The sequence below is a fragment of the Hemibagrus wyckioides genome, linkage group LG03 (genome assembly GCF_019097595.1).
Source record: "Hemibagrus wyckioides isolate EC202008001 linkage group LG03, SWU_Hwy_1.0, whole genome shotgun sequence".
In the NCBI taxonomy this organism is placed as follows: Eukaryota; Metazoa; Chordata; class Actinopteri; order Siluriformes; family Bagridae; genus Hemibagrus; species Hemibagrus wyckioides.
In genome coordinates this window covers 10,131,827-10,150,393 of record NC_080712.1, presented here as the reverse complement: position 1 = coordinate 10,150,393, position 18,567 = coordinate 10,131,827, and the positions used below count along the sequence as shown (strand labels likewise).

The following is an 18,567-nucleotide window of genomic DNA, read 5'->3' as shown; positions in this document are numbered from 1 at the left end:
GGCCATCATTGCCATTCCTCCAGATTTCAGCTGCTCAGATAACATTACTGTGTTTGTGTAAATACATTATTTTGGCTAGCCGTGCTATTCTGAGAAACAGGGTTCACTAATATGAATCATGCATTAAGTCTGTTCTTTAAGAGGTGGAATAAAAACTAGGGTTTTTATTCAATTCAAGATTCAAGATTCCAGATAAAATGTTCATTTGCTTCTATCACCAGCATGTTATTGTAATACATCTCAGTGAAACTGGTGATTATTAATATGGCCACATTGATGGAAGATTACATACAGATTCTGAAAATGAGCACCACTTCTACCAACATACACGAGCGTGTAGCCTTTTTCAGTAGTGCTGTACGGATCACACAGGGATTTTATTTAGCATGAAATTTCTTCCTGGCTATGCCACTGATTTTAGCCTTTAATAGGAATTTGCTAATGATGATGAACCTCTGTAGAGGTCAGTGTATGATTGCGGTCCTAACTTAATCACATTTTAATTGCTTGTAAATTCTTCTAAAGATGTATGATTGCTTTGTGGTGTGTGTGTTTGTGTGGTTAGAAGGCTATATTAGCTTCCTCATTAACATTGCAGGCTCATGTTGCCTCCGTCATCAATGTTTCCCTCTTCAACCTGCGTTCAATTATTCATCCAGAGACTCGGCAGGGCTTTGTGCTGGACTTACTGTATTTCGTGTATATGTGTGTATGTGTGTAGCGTGGCCGCGGCTGTGCGTTCAGCTTTATGGTGTGTATCGTGGAATAGATGTGTGAATGGTTTAATGGGGGTTTGATGGCTAGTAGTCCTGCACTCCATGGAAATGTGTGGGAGGCATGGATGTAAAGGCCTGGCGTCCTGCAGGGATGAAGTACCTGGTTAAGTGGCACCATACAGGCTCGTACCAGCTCTACCCAGGTAAGAGATCCAACAAGAGCAGTTCTGAGAAAGAGAAGAGCTTATTCTTTAGAGAATATTACAGCTATCAGCAGCACTCACACTCATCAACTCCAGTGTTGCTTGTTTTTCATATTTCAGTGTGTTTGCAAATATCTAAACACACATCATGTGTAACGTAAATACTCAATTTATCTAATCAGTCATATTGTGTATGATTCACTGTGCATCACTTACACAAAATCTGTGCGTAATCTTCCTTGAGTTATCACATAGGGATGTGTGTGTGGGTGGGGACATATATTATTCAATAATATTCTCCAAAAATAATAGAAAAGCAATAATATCATGCCAGGGTTAGGATTCCCTTACTGGCTATGTTACTAAAACAACAAAATAATAGCATAATATTGAGGGTGCTATATTTGTTTTGTCAGTTCTGGTGCCTTGTGTCATGGTAGGGTTAAATTTGCATGGTCCAAAAATCTTGAGGCTTCACCCTTATCGGTCATCAGGATCAAATTGGATTGATGTTTATTATTTAAGAATATTCTTTTTTGCTGTCTGAAAAACCCTCACATGAAATGGAAATCTTTTCAAATATCCTGTTCACACCGCATTCATTTCAGCTCATTGTGATGTCATATTCTCCCCATAACATCACATGATCTCTCGTTACACACCATCAACTCTTAAATGACAACAAAATCATATGAACCAAATATTGAAACAAAAAACAATTGTGGAATCCTTGGCTGTGAAATATTATTGAACAAAGTGATGGAAGTCTTTAGCCTTCTGTTTCCTTTCACTTCAAAGTTTCACCTGAAGTATGATATAAAAATAGCAAACTTTTATAAGTAGTATATAACGGAGCCAGAGGCTTTAACATTTTTTTTTTATTATTATTATTTTTTTTTTATTATTATTTTTTTTTTTAGATGCTTCAGTTTGCCAAGTAAAAGAATCATTCCCATCTGGGTATAAAAAAAAAAGATGTTTTGGATTGAACTACTTACCATAAAATGAAACATAATCACTTCAAATCATTCCCAGCAGGCTTGCAACCCCAGCTAACCTATAGTATGAAAATGCTAGATGCCTAGACGGGTCTGGGTTGTGGTGTGTTTGTGTGTGTGTGTGTGTGTGTGTGTGGCAGCTACAGGTAATCTCCAAACCAGTCAGTCTCAGCTCTGAGTCAAAAGTTGCTTGTTTTTGGCATTGTGTAAGAAAAGAAAGGCCAAATTGAGAGACTTGCTGATTAGTTCATGTGCTTCTGGGTGCTGCTATAAATATATTTTCCTTCCTGAATAGTTCTTTATGATCACTGGCACTGGAAGCCCGGAAAGCTCTGGAACGATGATACTCTTGAGCAAATTGTGTTAAATATATTGTGATCTGTGGTAGAGATGGATTAACTCGCAAATAAACCCGACTCCAAAAAAATATCCCTGCTGTTAAATTACTCCTTTTAAAAAGCCAAAAGATATCTGAGATGCTCTCGGGTTAGGTTTTAGATTTTTACAGGTTCGTTGGCATGGATGCAAAAGGAGCAGAAGCTAGAAGGCTCAGATGTACACACTGTTTGTTTCCTCAAATCACTTTGCAGTGCCAGGGTTTTGAACAGGACGATGATGACCTGCTATGCAGTTAAGGAGAAACAGAACACTAATGACTGGCTTGTGAAATCCTCTCCATATGAATGTTCACCACACCACCTGGTAGGAACTTTCTGTTACCAATCCACTGTTTAGATCTGTGGAGTTAATGTAAAATCTTCCCGAGAGATTTATACAGGTTCATCAGAATCCACCGAGCGCTCTAGTGCTTCCTGTAGAGCTCTGCATTACACAGATTTGATCTCCATTTGGGCTGATATTTTTCAGGCCTCTTCACTGACACATCCGTAACACGTCATCAGCAGTGATTGAGAAGGTGCATGTGCGATACATACGCAAGTGTAATGAACGAGGTGGATTATTTACTCGAATGATTTCCCCCACATTCCTCTAAAGCAGAAACTAAAAGATAGCATACATGTGAAAGTACAAAATAGCCAGAAATATACAGTAACAAGGTAAAGTATGCAAATCCTTTGGGAATCATCTGCATTGTTCTGGTAAATTTTGAATATATATTGAAATATATAATAAAATAAAAATTCACAATAGTAGTTAATTAACCAACTTGGGGTCCAAATCTTTTTCCCAGAGGCCAAAAAACAGAATTTGCGCCTGTTTTGGTGAGTCCAGGTTCAGCATTGAATTTCCTTGTCATTTCTCACGCCACAGTTGTGTTTAATGGCCTTTATGAAAATGGACACTCAGGGAATTAATTTGTAGAATTTCTCTTTTTACCTAGCCTACTAGGGCTAGCAGTGTTTTCATAGAAATGTGTAAAAAAAAAAAAAAAAAAACCCAAAGAGTTCTATCTATCTTCATAGTAAAAGGTAGATGTGCCAAGTGCTTGTTCATAAGCATCTAAAATTTGAAGGTGTTCTCTTCGTTCGCCAACAGTGTCCTGAATAATTTTATATCAGACTTGAGGCAATGAAACAGAACATCAGTGTACTGGTAAAAAAGGGTTAATGAGACCAGATTGGATATGTGGAGTAGAGTTACTGATACTAATAAAAAGCACTCAAACATCCTGAGTTTGCTGTTTACAACAAGAACAATGAACCATAACCATAAAATCTAGGAAGACCTACAATGCAGAATTGTTGAGTTGCATAAAGCTGAAAAGGGTACAGAGTTATCTCGAGGAGCTTAGATATTCATCTGTCCACTGTTAGACAAATTGTTTATAAATAGAGACGATTTAGTACTCTGGCTACTCTCTGTAGAAGTGGCTGTCCAACCAAGATGACTCAATGGGAAGAACCGCAGGATTCTCAGTGAGGTATAAAAAAAAAAAAAAAAAGAACCCTGGAGTGACAGTTAAAGTCTTGAAGAAACCATTGAAACTGGTTAACATCTCTATTCATGAGTCTACAATACGGAAAACATTACACAGGCATGGTGTCCATTGCAGGACATTACGAATAAAGCCTTCTCTCCAAAAAAACATCACTGCATGCCTGAAGTTTGCCAGAGATCACCTTGACATGCTGCTGGGAAAATATTTTGTGAACAACTGAAACTAAGGATGAATTGTTTGGGTTGATTGTATGTGTTGTCATGTTGGTATGCGGTGTACTTTTTACATCATCCGAGCGGTTAAGTACTGGGAGGGAGCATCATAATCTGGGGCTGCTTCAGGACTGGGAAACAACGAGAAAATTTAATTCCCAAACTTATCAGATATCCTGCAGGATAACATCGGGATGAAGCGTAGTAGAAGTTATGTGATGCAACAGGATCCTAAACACTAGTAAAGTGAAGTAAATCTACTACAGAATGAAAAGAAGAAGAAGTGGCCCAGTCAGAGCCCAGAACTTAACCCTGTTGAGATGCTGTGGACTGACCTCAATAGAGCAGATCACACCAGATATCCTAAGAATATGTGAGGTTCTGTGAGGACGAGTGGTCCAAAATTCCTCTTGAACGTTGTGTAGGTCTAATCCCCGGCTCCAGGAAACGCTTGGTTGAGGTTATTGCTGCCGAAAGAAATTCTAGCTGCCATTAAATCCAGGTGTTCACTTCCTGTTTTATCAGCACTGTAAATGTTTAAGGGAAGATGTTCTACAAAGACATAAAGGATTATAACTCTTTGTATGTTGTTAGCTTTTGACTTTGATGAAGAGGAGATGATATTTTATGACCAATTAACACACAAGACCAATTAATTCCAAAGGGTAGCTTGTTTGCTATTTGGGGAACCATAGCGTGATAGCAGCGTTTAGGATTTTTTTTTGTGTGTGAGTTTTTAATTTTACTTATTTTAATGCTAATAATAGCAACGATATTAGATTGTATTACTTGAGGCTCTCTGTGCCTGATGCTGTACATACAAGGATTAAAAGGTGTAGATGAGATGCAGTAGTGAATTATAAGTGAGTTGGTTTATCAGTGTTTTTGATGCGAGTCTGTTGCAGGCTTGGGTGTGTTAGGATATATTTAACAAATATCTTCAGACAAATGGTACAAAACAATCCTCATCCTAATTATTTATATATACAAATGACCTTCTAACTGCCTCTGGTACTCTGATGTCCAAACAAGCTTCATATACTCTCCTGTAATTTGCATAATGAGATATGATTGGCTCCTGTATTTTAGGACATAACAATATGTGGCTGCACAGCACTGATCCTCGATCTGTCAGCTCATACAAAGCAAGAAAGTTTTTAAAAAACGTATAACGTTCATTGCTACTTGGACTTCAGTGCATTTTAGAAGTGATTGCTTAAGATGTAGCTGTTAATGACATGCAGCTGTGACAGTAATTTTGTGTGTTTGTGTGCACAGAGCTGAACAGTGCAGATCTGAAGGGCTGTGGCAGTGACAACAGCCTGAACAGCAATGCCAGTCTACCCAGCGTGCAGTGCCACAGACGCCACCCGGAGCGGCGCGTCGCAGCATGGGCCGTCTGCTTCGAGCGTCTGCTGCAGGACCCCGTCGGCATCCGTTACTTCTCAGTACGTCGCAGTTTACACAAAAATCAAACGCATCTTTTATCTCTCAAAACCCCCTCAATCTGAAATTACAGTCTTGAAGATTCTTCAACATCAGGAAGCGGATGCCGGGTTTCTAATTTAAAATGCAGTCATGTTCTATTTATAGGGAGTAAAATAACAAAAAAAATGCAATTCATGTAGCTTCAAAGGAGATTTAAGTAATAAACAAGTATTGAGAATGCAGCTCCGAGAGTCAAAAGTCATGGCAGATAATTGGGGAATTTTTGTTTAAATATAACTCCCTTGCTCTAAACATGCCATTAGTGTTCGCCTAAAGAAGAACGCAGCTGGCCTAATGTCTCTCTGCTGGCTGCATGATTAAAGGGAGTGTTGTTTTTCTGACTCTGCAGGAGTTTCTGAAGAAGGAGTTCAGTGAGGAGAATATCCTGTTCTGGCAAGCATGTGAATTTTTCAGCCATGTTCCAGAAACGGACAAGAAGCAGGTACGCAGCTTTCCAGTTTCCTTTCACCTGAAGCAAAGCTAAACACCGCAGCCCTTCATTCCTGCTGCTGTAAAACTCCCACACAAAGCACTTAACTGAGCCTTTATTCACGTACAGAACATTCTGGAGATAACAAGCTCCTGCTTCATTCATGTACTTGCTGTAATGCTTCCTCTTCCTGTGTTATTAAAGCTAAGTAAATCCTCCCTGCAAATGATTATCAGCTTTTAACCACATCATGACCTTTAAACTTTAGTTATCCCAGAAGGCGAGAGAGATCTACAACAGCTTCCTGTCCAGTAAAGCCACAACGCCAGTCAATATCGACAGTCAGGCGCAGCTGGCCGACGACATCCTCAATGCTCCACGGCCTGAAATGTTCAAGGAGCAGCAGCTGCAAGTGCGTATGAATCCACACACACACACACACACACACAAACACACAAACACACACACACACCATGCACTGCTTACACCAAATAAATATCTGGACCAAGGGGAAGTCCGGAACAGAGAGCTCTCAGTATAAATGAGCCGTAATTAGAGCTTATTAAATATTGATTTAGGCCGTGGTAGTGTCAGCTTTAGTCCAAAAACCTCCACAACGTGGTTTTGTAAATTCATTATGTTGCACTACTGAATTCTCAAATCTGATTGGTCAGTAGGTGTTGATTGTCTATGCCAGCAGGCTGTCGTTCAGTCCAGAATTCAAATCAACAGTTTGTCAATGTGCTCATTTTAATACTCTCAGAAATCCACACAAAGCTCATGTTCATGTTCTCATAAACCTGTTAGAAATGCTCCTTTCTATATTGTTTATTATAGTGCAGGGATCCTACTAGGAATAAAAAGCGACTGGGATCTGCTCTTAATAGAAAATGATCAACGGCAGGATGGTGTGATGCAGCCTGATACAAAGTGGAGCTGTTATAGCTTGGGAGTTTACCATATTTTCAAGAACAGCGCATTCATTTCTAAGCGTTTAATTCATTTTACACCACAGCAGTTTTATCATTTTTAACAATCATTCTTTTTGACACTCTAATGTTGCAGGACATCAAGAAAACAAATCGATTCCCGTTACCGCTAACATTATTGCCGCTATAAAGAGTGGGGCGCAGTAGCATTCCTTCACTAGCCTCGCTTTTCAAAAAATGATCTTGACATTAATCATGCACAAAAAATGCAGTTTATCATGTTACTGAGAAACTGCAAAGCCCTCTGACCTTTAGTGGAAAACTAAAAGTTACAGGTTAAACTCTGACTCTTACAAATATGTTAAATAACCATCCCCTTAGAGAAAAAAGTGTCAACAAGTACACTTTTTATTTGCTATGGTATATAAAACATAAAAAATGCAATAACATATATGTTATATAATATAAACTTATACACTGAGGCATAACATTATGACCATCTGCCTAATATTATGTTGGTCCCCCTTTTGCTGCCAAAAGAGCCCTGACCCGTCGTGCACTGTGTATTCTGACACCTTTCTATTAGAACCAGCATTAACTTTTTCAACAATTTGAGCAACAGTAGCTCGTCTGTTGGATCGGATCACCACTTTTGATAGATACTGACCACTGCAGACCGGGTACACCCCACAAGAGCTGCAGTTTTGGAGATGCTCTGATCCAGTCCTCTAGCCATCACAATTTGGCCCTTCGTCAAACTCACTCAAATCCTTACGCTTGCCCATTTTTACAGGTGCCATGATGAGGAGATAATCAGTCTTATTCACTTCACCTGTCACTGCTCATAATGTTATGCCTGATCGGTACTTTTCAGCGTTACTGTGTAAGCTATAAGAATAAAGATTAATGCAAACATGCTTCTGTTTAGGGCTTCACTGGGGCTGTCCCTGCATTGGTGTGAAATCCCTGAGTGTGGTTTCAGCACAACTGTTAACCTCTTAGTAGAGTAGTGTGTCCAGACATAACTACACAATTATAACTTGCCTATTAGCAACTATTTCACAATAGTTGCTGAATAATGAGTTCAAATGAATAAAGGAAGAATCAGCAGGACGTACTGCGTTTGGGATTAAAGGGAGCAGTGATGGTGTTGACAGCACACTTGTGTAAGAGAACTGTGTTAGCATTAAGAAAGCCACATATGGAGATACAGTCTGCTGTTTTTCTTCTTGTGGTTAAAAGAAGACGTTCCCTCTGACCCTGCTATCACGAGGTTGTGTAAATAGCCTCCCATGTGCCAGAGCCCTGTAGCCTACACGCACCGAGCACATGATGGAACGGAGAAAGGCTTCTGTAAGCCCAGGGTTGAGACCCCGGCATGCAGCGCTGCAAACTTAACCACGATTCACTTCTGTCATCGCCTCACTGAGCTTTTGCTCTGAATGTGAGATCTGTTCTGTCCCAAAAAGGAGCCTCTTATCAGCGTGCAGAATAAGTGCATTCAGAGACAGGGTTTCAGCCATCACCATCTCTGTGCTGAGGTCTCATATTCAGATCAGAATATGTAATTAGATAAAGAGCAACTTAAAAGCCTCCAGCTGTTAGTTTCCGTATGTCTCTTTTTCCCCATTCTAACTATCTCTATCTTTCTGTTTTGAAATCTGCAGATCTTTAATCTGATGAAGTTTGACAGTTACACACGCTTCCTGAAATCCTTCCTGTATCAGGAGTGTATGTTGGCTGAGGTGGAGGGCCGGCCTCTACCAGACCCACACCACATCCCCAGCAGTCCTACGTCCAAACATAGCACCAGCTCAGAACGCTCCAACCTCTCCACACCTAAGAAGGTACATACATTAAGACATACATTAAGGCTTTTGTTTTGTTTTAGCCTTTTAGCTTGCACAAAATAATTTTCCTCAAAGATTAATATGTCAGTTTGAACAGCTTTCTTTCAGTGTTTTAATCAGATTTCACATCTTTTAATCTGCTAGTCATCTTGATGGTCACTTCCTGCAAATGGGTCCAGTCCAAACCCTGTATATTGTTTATTTCTTGTTTTCAGGGCAATCAAACAACACTAGTGTTCGTTTTTGCAAGTTTACACCTGCCTGAATGAACCACACTCTACAGTATATCTCAGTTAAGCTGTCTTGCATATTACAAAACAGCACAATAGATGTGCTGAGGTTACCTTGCCTAATGATGAATCAGACCAGTTTAATCATTTTTGGTTGTTTTAACATGTATATTAATTTATGTCACACCATGTAATTTGACCAATCAGAAAGTGTTGATAGATTTCAACTGGTATTGAGAAGTGTTGATTAATTTAAAGGCAGCTCACTGATTTGTATTAATGCGCTCGATCTGTTACCTTAGCATTTCTGTAGTAGCAAATTATACGGCTGCATATTATTTAACGCAGGAAAATGTACAATCATTGACATGGTAACACCTTTCTCTTACCAGAAGCTTTAACGTTTATGAAAGGAGTATCAGGTTTCAACACTTTGTACCAGTCAGAAGTAAAGCTGTGTTTGTGCCACAGGAACATCTTTAGGATGAAAGGCTTTTTGCGGTTCCTCGGTAACAAGCTGCGGGTTTTTCTGTCTTATCAACTGCATGAGAAAGTGAGAGAGTGACAATTTATAGCTCATTATTTCATTAAAATGATACCTTGTTTTACCGATGTTTCACACTTGGTTGAAATAAAACACTATGGCATGTGCTGTTATTTGAAAATACTCATCATCATGGTGGTACCAGTAACTAGGCTTCCTGTCTCATCGCCCCACCCCTCATCGTTGACTATTTTCCTGTTTTTATTAGTTGCATATTAAAAATCTTAGATCTCAAATTTACAGAGAGATATGTACATATTCAGGAGAACCTGGTTAGTCCAGATGAGTCCCACTAAACCCTAACATCTGTGTAAAAGAGTGCATTGATGGTATTGTTGATATGAATGGTGTTGTGTGTTCAAAGTGCACAATTCAAGTTTCAGCAGAAGCTGTTTTTTCGCAAATAACAACAATAAAACCACAAACTAGATCCCAGCTAAGCACAGCATGCAAAATACAAAACATTTCCAGTGCCATATCATGTACTGCACGTTTGTTTTCTTTCTACTCTAACTTGAGGATATCGGAAATGACCTGATGAGTTGAATCAGATGTGTTGAAAGCATAAAAGAAGTTCTGGGATTAAGATCCACTGTTATCAAATCAGGAACCGCTGTAGAGTGTTGGCCTGAGAAGACTTTCTCCATCTCTGCCTTACATCTCATCGTTTCAGAGCTGACAGTGTGTTTATTTAAAAAAAAAAAAAAAGCTTCTCAGCGTCTGGGAAGTGAATCTCACTCGGTTATCACATGCTCTGTTTTGTGAATTGTGAGAAAAATGATGAACTGTGTTTGCAGGAGGAGAAGAAGAGCAAATCAGTGAAGGCACTCAACGAGGAGTGTAAAGATGAACATGGTGATAAAAAGAAAGGAAGTTTATTTCCCTGGCCCAGGAACCGAAGTTTTGGGAAAGGACACAAAAAGAAGGATCTTGGAGAGTACAGTGAGTTTCGACTGATGGACACTGTATTTCCATTGTGTTCTTTAGAGAATTTGATTTATTGTTGAATGTTGAGCGACTCTGTAAGAGTCAGAAATGCTTATGAATGAATGCGTGTGTTTGATAAGTGTGTGCTTGCTGTTGCTTTAGGCTTTTCGGGCAATGACGGACGCAGAGAGTCACAGGGTTCTTTATCTTCTGGCGCGAGTCTGGAGCTCGGCACTTCAGCCCCGGGCAAGAATGAGGTGAGGAAACATCAGCTGAAATTCTGTCCACACATTCACCTTCTGGCAAATAAACTCCATTGCCCTTGTCTAGTGTGTGATTTAAAGTTGCATACTCTTTTAACTGTAAAGCAATCATTGGTCAACAGTGTATTAAAACTTTGCCGCCAGGACTCTCTGAAAGTGAGGAAGGATGATCACCATTTTTCCGCATGATATCTCCGCAGTTGGTGTTTTTATTATGATGGTGGGATGAGATCTTGTGACTATAAAGGCCATAGTGTATGATTTGTAACATTTACATGCTCATGAAAGCATACATTGAAAGCTGTTGCCCTGTGGGTGGGGACGGAGTCATCCTGGAAGAGACCAGACCTATCAGGATAGAAATATTTCAGTATGGAATAAAAATGATAAGCTAGAAGAAGTCCGTATTGATTTGCAGTGACTTGTCTCTCAAAGTTAACTTAAACTATGCCAGCAAAATAATTAAATGTCCATAACGGAGCGATCATTTTTCCTTCTGTGTCCTTTCAGTTCCAGTTTCGAGGCAGGCCGTAGTATTTAGAAATCCATTGAAAGCTTAAAGATTTTTTTATAACATGTATAAACCTCTGTTAATCCTCTTTCTCTCCCTTCTTCCTGTCTGTCTCTTGCTCTCTTGTCTCTTAGGGAGAGGTGTCGCGTAACTCTATGTCGTTATCGGAGCGCGCTGTGCGTTACTGTAACATTAACCTGCCGGACGGGTCCTGTTGCTCAGTACCCATAAGACCCGGCGTGTCCATCCGTGAGGTTCTGCTGGGCCTGTGTGAAAAACTCTGCATCAACCTGGCAGCTGTGGACCTTTTCCTGGTGGGAGGAGAGAAGGTAAATACAGGCTTTTCTATTCATTGTTGTTTTGTATGCTTGATAATAATGCAAATTAAATCATTCATATGTTTACTGCACTGCTGGTAGGCAGACAGCTAAATGTTTGTCTAATTAATAGTTCATCTGGGCAACTATGTTCTCTTATTATTTTGTACTCAAATGTAGTGGTTCAGCTCTCCTGCATGTCTAGATGTTCTGGTTGTGTTTGCGTGATTCCGAGTGTTATCCAATCCTCTGCTGTTGTGTGGTATAATAATGGTGTGTATTGTATGTGTCAAGCCTTTAGTATTAGACCAGGACTGCATGACGCTGTGCTCCAGAGACCTGCGACTAGAAAAACGTACATTATTCAGGTACAAACAGCACACCTGCTTCAAATCTACTCAACCGTTTAGTCATGCATTCAACTATTTATTTAAAAAAAATTTATCATCCATTTATTAGTTTTTCGATGTTAAAATGCAGGGATTAATGTTGTGACGTTTGGTCTATGGCATATTTGTCTGGTTAGATGCCTAGTAAATAATCAGGGTATTTCCCTGCTCTCTCAGGCTGGATCTGGTGCCCATAAACCGCTCTGTAGGGCTGAAAGCTAAACCCACCAAGCCTGTGACTGAGGTCCTGAGGCCAGTCGTGGCTAAATATGGCCTGCACTTAGGAGACCTGGTAGCCAGGATTGTGAGTATCACATTCACTGATCTGCTGTGAGCACAGAGTTGAACATTTCCCATTGAGTTACTCAGCATGTTTCTTCTTGTTTGTTTAATATAATAATGGCACATGAATAACTTCAGGTCATTTCAGTGGCTGGTGATTTTTGATGGTGTGTATAGCAGAACTTGTAGGACCTTTGGCATACTCTCTCTTCCTTGTCAATTACAGTGAATCTAGCCAGTCCTGAGCATCTATGAGCACATGAATGTGGATGAGGGCAGATGACACTTTCCGCTGTGCTAAAATGGCTGGTTTCATGTCTCATGGATGAAATGTGTTAACTTTCTCCCTCCACAGTTAGTAGCTGGTGTTATATAGGGGAGAAGTGATGAGTGGGAATTGGCAAGTGACTAAATTGGGGAGAAAATGGAATTTTTTATTCATTTTTTTTAAAAATTTCTATATCAAGATATCCATCTTTATTTCCCACAATCTGTTTTTTCAGCTATCCAGTCATTGCACCTCTGTTGACTAAGATCTACTGGCTAAAACTAGTGCAAGAGAGTAAATACACTCCAGAAGAATGATACCGTAGCAAGTCAAACTGTAGTCAGATTCATCTGGTATTAGATATATGATTATTACCTCTTTCTAGACAGATGTAAGCTTGAGCTAGTCTTGTCCTTTCGGCAGTTCATTTATCTCACATTAAACATTTATTCCTAGAAGGAAGTAAAATGATCTGCCAACAGAATAAGATATTTTATAGCTGGAAATGAGTAAAAGCATCTAAAACCGGCTGTATATTTTTTATATTTGATTTATTATACACTAGTAATAAGAAATCCTAGATCAGTTTGCTCTTAATAAAGATCTTTTTTCACTTGCTACAATTTATTTATTTATTTATTTTTGGCAGTAGAGGGGATCCGTCAGAGTACAGTACAGTAGCAGAGCTTGGTACTGAAAAGACCTCATGTAGGCTCAACCATGCCCATACCTTTAATAGGATTTGCATGCACTGGTTTAAAAAAAAAAAAAGACCAAATACTGCAGCTTATTTTGCATCAGCTGAGATGACAAAGATGTCACATTAATAAAGAGATGTGATGAAGTGTGACAGAGTAAAATAAAATCAGTAAAGGATAACAGAGAGAGTGTGCTGAAGTTTCCATTTGATTGCTGGTACCTTCTAGAATATTCACCTAAGAGTTGTATTTACTGGACATTTGGGACTTTTGGATGCTAACCTATAGCTTAATATTTAGTATTATTATCAGTCCCATTATTATGTGGGTAATTTTAGAAATGTCATATGTATAGAGTTAATGGTGAAGCTTATTTTACCTTCTGTCCCGTTAGCACTGTAGTGAGTCAGGCTTCTGTTCACAACTGTCGCTTTGTCCAATGACGTTTTTGTTTTACACATTGATTGTACCTGCTTCTCTGATGTGTTGTTTGGACATTACCATGTGGTGATTAATCCTGACAGGAGGTGAACATTCTGCCAGGGAACAAGTCTGAATGAAATTCTTTGGTGAAAACACAGTGTCCTGGCATTTTTGTGTTGAGTCAGTATGATGCTGGTTAATAGGCTTTGTGTGTGTGTACAGAGTGGGGAGAAGGAGCCACTGGATCTGGGCCTGCCCATTTCGAACCTGGATGGACTCAGAGTGGTGCTGGAGGCAGCTGAACATGGTGCTGCTAAAGGCAAGACACATCAACCACGGAAACCTCTGTGACTCATTCTAAATTGAACAAAAAATTGAACATGATCAATAGTGATCGTTTTCAGAATGAAAAACGCAGTATGTTTATAATCAATATATCAAATAATCAACAATGGGGACATGTGATGACCCAAGGACTGCTTTTATAATATCTGAGCCCGGGTACAGGATGCTTTGTAAATCAATTGTTTAGTTAGGATAAGACAGTTTATCATGTTGGAATCCTTCCTAAATTTGTTGGCTTATCTATTTTAGCTATGTAAACAAGGAACACAGTATCTGATCTCATTCTTCCTTGTTCTGCTCCTCCCCTACAGACAAACAGAAACTGACCTTGACAAAAAGCCACGGCCCGCCACTGTCCACACGAAGCCAGTCTGCTACAGTAAGCATGTTACACGTCTCGAAATCACTATGTATATAAACAAACTTTCCTGTCGCACTATCTCTTTGGCCTGTGTGGTGGAGGAATGTGTGCATGGCCAGTCGCTCCATCTTTTCTATGTCTTCCTGAGGCTGTGTGTATCTCAAGGCCCTCCTGGATCTGTGGATGATCTAACCACACTCTTCCTCCAGCATCCTACAGCTCGTTCCTACCATCTGCCCACAGTTGAGTGAACAAGACTTATTTAAGGCTAATCTCTGGGCTCTAGTGGGGGATTGCGATGCAACAGGAACTTGGGGATTTGAGGAACGTTAGAACAGAGTGGCTGTCTCTGGATTTGGTGGTGTGTTACACTGGTGGTGGTGTTGGCTATGTGCTGTGCTTTGGTGGCATGGATCTGAATGTATGTAGCGACTGTGGTGTCAGTAGTGTTTCTTTGTGTATGTGGATGCAAGCTCAGGAAATAGTCCACAGCCCCCTTATGAATTAGATCACATCCATTCTTAAAGAAGAATCCCCACAGGGCATTTTTCCACTGCTTGCTCAAAAACAAGAACTGTCCCTAACAAAAACCACTGGGACTTCATTCCCCACTCACTAGAGAGACGACTGGATGATCCCAGTGATAACACTGAAAGTGGATGTTTCGACCTTATAGCAATGCAACGATGGCACTGATAAGTTCAACATGGAAGACGTTTTCAGTTAACCTTTGTTTGGTCACCCAGCTTACATTGGCTGTAACAAAATTACTGACACAGTCTCACTTTCTCAGGTTGAGTTTGTGCCAGAAATGTTTCATGCTTCAACAGCAAAGAAAACCAAAGACTAAAAATTAAAGAAGACCAGACTAGAGTTGTTCTGGTGACCTCACCTCCAGCTAACGTTAGATCCCACTGGTTCCAATATGACCAGATACCTAAAACCATGCAACTTGGGCTTGAAGTAAGTGGTGATTCATCAAAGAAAATGGCACAGTTCCATTTTTCTGGAGCCAAAAATTCTAGTACTTTGTGCAGTGGAAAAAGACCCTAGGCAACTTAGGCCCTCTTGCACCCATCCCTAACGTGCCCCGTTCTCATTGTGACCACCCAGGCGGAGGACAGATCATCAGGAAAGGCTACGACTGTCAAAACCAGGGCCCAGATGGAAAAGCGAAAACAGAAAAAGCTTAATATAGATGAAGCTGAAGGTAAAGATTCTTGCCCTCTGTCTAACCTTCCTTCCTTCTCTTTATACCAAAGTGTCATTTAAATTAACTTTAATCGCTTGGCTACATCTCTTCATTAACCAGTCTAAGTTGGCTGACCCAGCTAATGCTAGAACACCACAGCAAACCTGTTACTAATGTTCTTTCACGGAAGAATGCTCTCTCTCTCTTTCTCTCTCTTGCTCTCGAGCACTGCTTTTCTCAAACAAGTATTGGTGTCATCTGTTTTCTGGATTGTGGTTTGAACTGCTGTGTGTTTTCTAACCAGAATTCTTCGAGCTCATATCCAAAGCACAGAGCAACCGAGCTGACGACCAGCGGGGTCTGCTGAACAAATCTGACCTCGTCTTGCCTGACTTCCTGCGCCTTGACCCTGACACAAGCCCCGGAGACGTCCCTGTAAGCTCCACCCCTGATCCCTACAAGCCCCGTCCACGTTCCAAAGAGAACGGCTCTGCCCTCAGCGCCAGCCACCAGACACAGAGCTTGGATTCGGGTGTGGAAGGGCCAGGTGGCCGGAGAGCCTTCATTCCGCTCCATAGGAACCCCGCTCCCCGTAAGCAGGCGACGTTTGGCCCCACCCTCTCGCCCATCTCACACAGTCATGGCGATTGGAAGCGAGAGAGTGGGGCCCAGGCACTGGAGGAGGAGGAGCATGGTACGGACTTGACGCTGGTGGGTGAAGGCGATATCGCCATACCTAACAGCTTGCTCCTCCCTCCATCCCCTTTGCCCCTCCCTCGCTCCCCAGACCGGCCCCGCCTCCTCAGAGAGGATGCATATCAGGACAGCTGGGCCCAGCCAGGTACCTCTCCTGTGTGACCTGTGCTTTCCCTCTCACGCACTCCCTTCATGTTCTTCCTGAAGATCTGCTGTGTGTTTTATCGAGTGCTGTGGACTTGCTGTTGTTCTCTTTGCCAAACCTCGTCAAAGCCGTGACTCTCCCTTGTAAATACGTCGCCTTCTAAGAGCACTTTACTGAACTATTGGAAAAGAGACATAGAGATATATACAGATGCTAACTAACAAGCTTTTACTTTCTTTGTTTGAAAGGTTTTGTGTGTCCAGTTACATTTCATGGCACACCAACATGACAGTTGTTTGTCGTTAAGCTTCACTTTTATAAGAAGCTCAGTACAGATTACAGTAGACAGTGTGATTGTCAGTGAGTGGTTAACTTCAAGTGTCTTGCTCTCTCTGGGAGTGCACACACCCTGTCAATGCCAGAGGAATTAGAATTAGCACAAATACTTAAATATGGAGTGGTGAGAAAATCAAGAACCATTGCACCACCTCCTGATTGCACCACCAGGCAATATGAGTTTACAGTCATGAGACATAAGACCATATTGGCTCTCTGATATCTTTTTACAAAATTCATACAACTACAACGAGTGATTTCACATGAATGAAGTTTGACACTAGCTCTGACTCGTATCTTTATATTAACCCTTCAACCTTTCAGCTTATTATTTAGTTCTTTCAATAACTACAGTGAAACTAATAGGACTTCTATGTAGGTATGAGATCAAGGAATATTGGGAGTGTAACCACTGGAAACTTTATATATAAGCCATGTTGGAATATTAGTATAAATTGACACCCATGATACCATGCAGGCTTCCTGCCTTATGTCATGACAGGTCTAAACAGGTGCAGAACCAGACCGGTGACAAAGGCTGTCTTCATGAGTTATCATGAATGTAAAATCCTAATCTAAAGTCTGCTTTCGGAGTTATAATAACAAGAGGGAGCCTCAGAAACAAGTTTAGTCACCAAATTCCTGACTTTCACCATAACTAAAGAAAAGGACTGTTTTAGAAGTTAAAGTTTGACTAGCCAACAGATACTGTATTAATCTTTTCCCAATGGTGATGCAATACATTAGGGTTGCTCAAAATTCTAGAAAGATGCCAAAATAAATCAGGGCTGAGGTTCCCACAAGTACTGCAGCCTCGTTCAGTCAATAAATGGTTGAACGAGCATCACAGATATATCGCCTAAACATGAAATATGAAGGTATATCAAGGTACAATTTAGTAACTTCTGTTCCACTTTGCCTCACTGATGATCACATGGCTGACTGCAATAACGTCACTGCCGTTACTCATCCTGCAGACGGCCACGAGCCTTCAGCTCACTTTAAAACATCACCAGTAGCTTCAGTCGTTAGAAAACAGTTCAGGTGAAAAAAATCATATTCGTCGCACCTTTATGAGGTGAGATGTAACCAAATGCATTTCCCAGTTTTTATCTGAATATATTCATCTTAAACTGACAGACACACACACTCACACAGTGGGGTAAACAGCTGCATATCCCATTCAATTCTGAATGCTTACAGGATCTCAGATTCCCAGTGTGCTATTCTTTACACTTGTCCAGATATCTTCACTCTGTTTCTTTCAACAAGCAATTCAACAATGTTTACACAGTTAACATCCACTCTCTCATCTTGCATATGGTATTATGTAATATAATCCCTACAACCTTAATTTATCCAATTTGTGTGCAAAGTATGTTTTACTAAATGACAAAGAAATACTAACTGTGTACAGGTTTTTGCTTGTATCCGAGATGCCAGCGTTGTTGAATTGCCTGCTATTTTGCTGTAGACGCTGAGATCCAATCACATTTCCTATAGCAGTTTTGTTGAGATGACGATCCACTCCAGTCTGTGCCATATCTCTGCATTTCTGTATATACAGTGAAATAAATGTTAGAGCGACATCTTTTGCTCTGATATTCTGTGTGTCCTTTTTTCTGGCCTGTGTCTTCTTTCTGTGTACGTTCTTATTGTACATTGTTCACACACAGTACAGGCAGTATACACTCTATAGGAATTTAGATCTCTTTAAGGAAAATAATTAAACAGGGTAGAGTGCTGTGGTTCTATGTGGAGTGGAGTTACTCTTCCCACTCAGAAGAGTAATTCCCAATGAAAAATTCAAAGTTACTGTAGTAAAGTAAAAAAAAATGTAAACATATTAGTTGAACTAATACATTATGGGGTAATGGACACTTTTGAGAAAAACTATACATTGAAATAGAAAAC

General features: G+C 40.4%; 1 protein-coding gene across 3 annotated transcripts in view; it reads left to right on the top strand.

Annotated features, from left to right (window-relative positions):
• rgs12b (regulator of G protein signaling 12b) overlaps window positions 1-18,260 on the top strand; it is a 67,963-nt gene extending 49,703 nt beyond the window's left edge. Inside the window, exons 6-18 of one of the 3 annotated variants that reach the window (XM_058382857.1) lie at window positions 5,308-5,477; window positions 5,867-5,959; window positions 6,216-6,359; window positions 8,544-8,723; window positions 10,298-10,442; window positions 10,590-10,684; window positions 11,336-11,530; window positions 11,813-11,886; window positions 12,085-12,211; window positions 13,801-13,897; window positions 14,235-14,302; window positions 15,398-15,494; window positions 15,781-18,260. In XM_058382857.1, coding sequence (XP_058238840.1) covers window positions 5,308-5,477; window positions 5,867-5,959; window positions 6,216-6,359; window positions 8,544-8,723; window positions 10,298-10,442; window positions 10,590-10,684; window positions 11,336-11,530; window positions 11,813-11,886; window positions 12,085-12,211; window positions 13,801-13,897; window positions 14,235-14,302; window positions 15,398-15,494; window positions 15,781-16,334 — 2,039 coding nt within the window. In that variant the 3' untranslated portion in view covers window positions 16,335-18,260. The remainder of the gene's footprint in view (window positions 1-5,307; window positions 5,478-5,866; window positions 5,960-6,215; window positions 6,360-8,543; window positions 8,724-10,297; window positions 10,443-10,589; window positions 10,685-11,335; window positions 11,531-11,812; window positions 11,887-12,084; window positions 12,212-13,800; window positions 13,898-14,234; window positions 14,303-15,397; window positions 15,495-15,780) is intronic. The other 2 variants (XM_058382877.1, XM_058382867.1) reach the window with 2 other exon arrangements.
• Window positions 18,261-18,567: the final 307 nt, after the last annotated feature.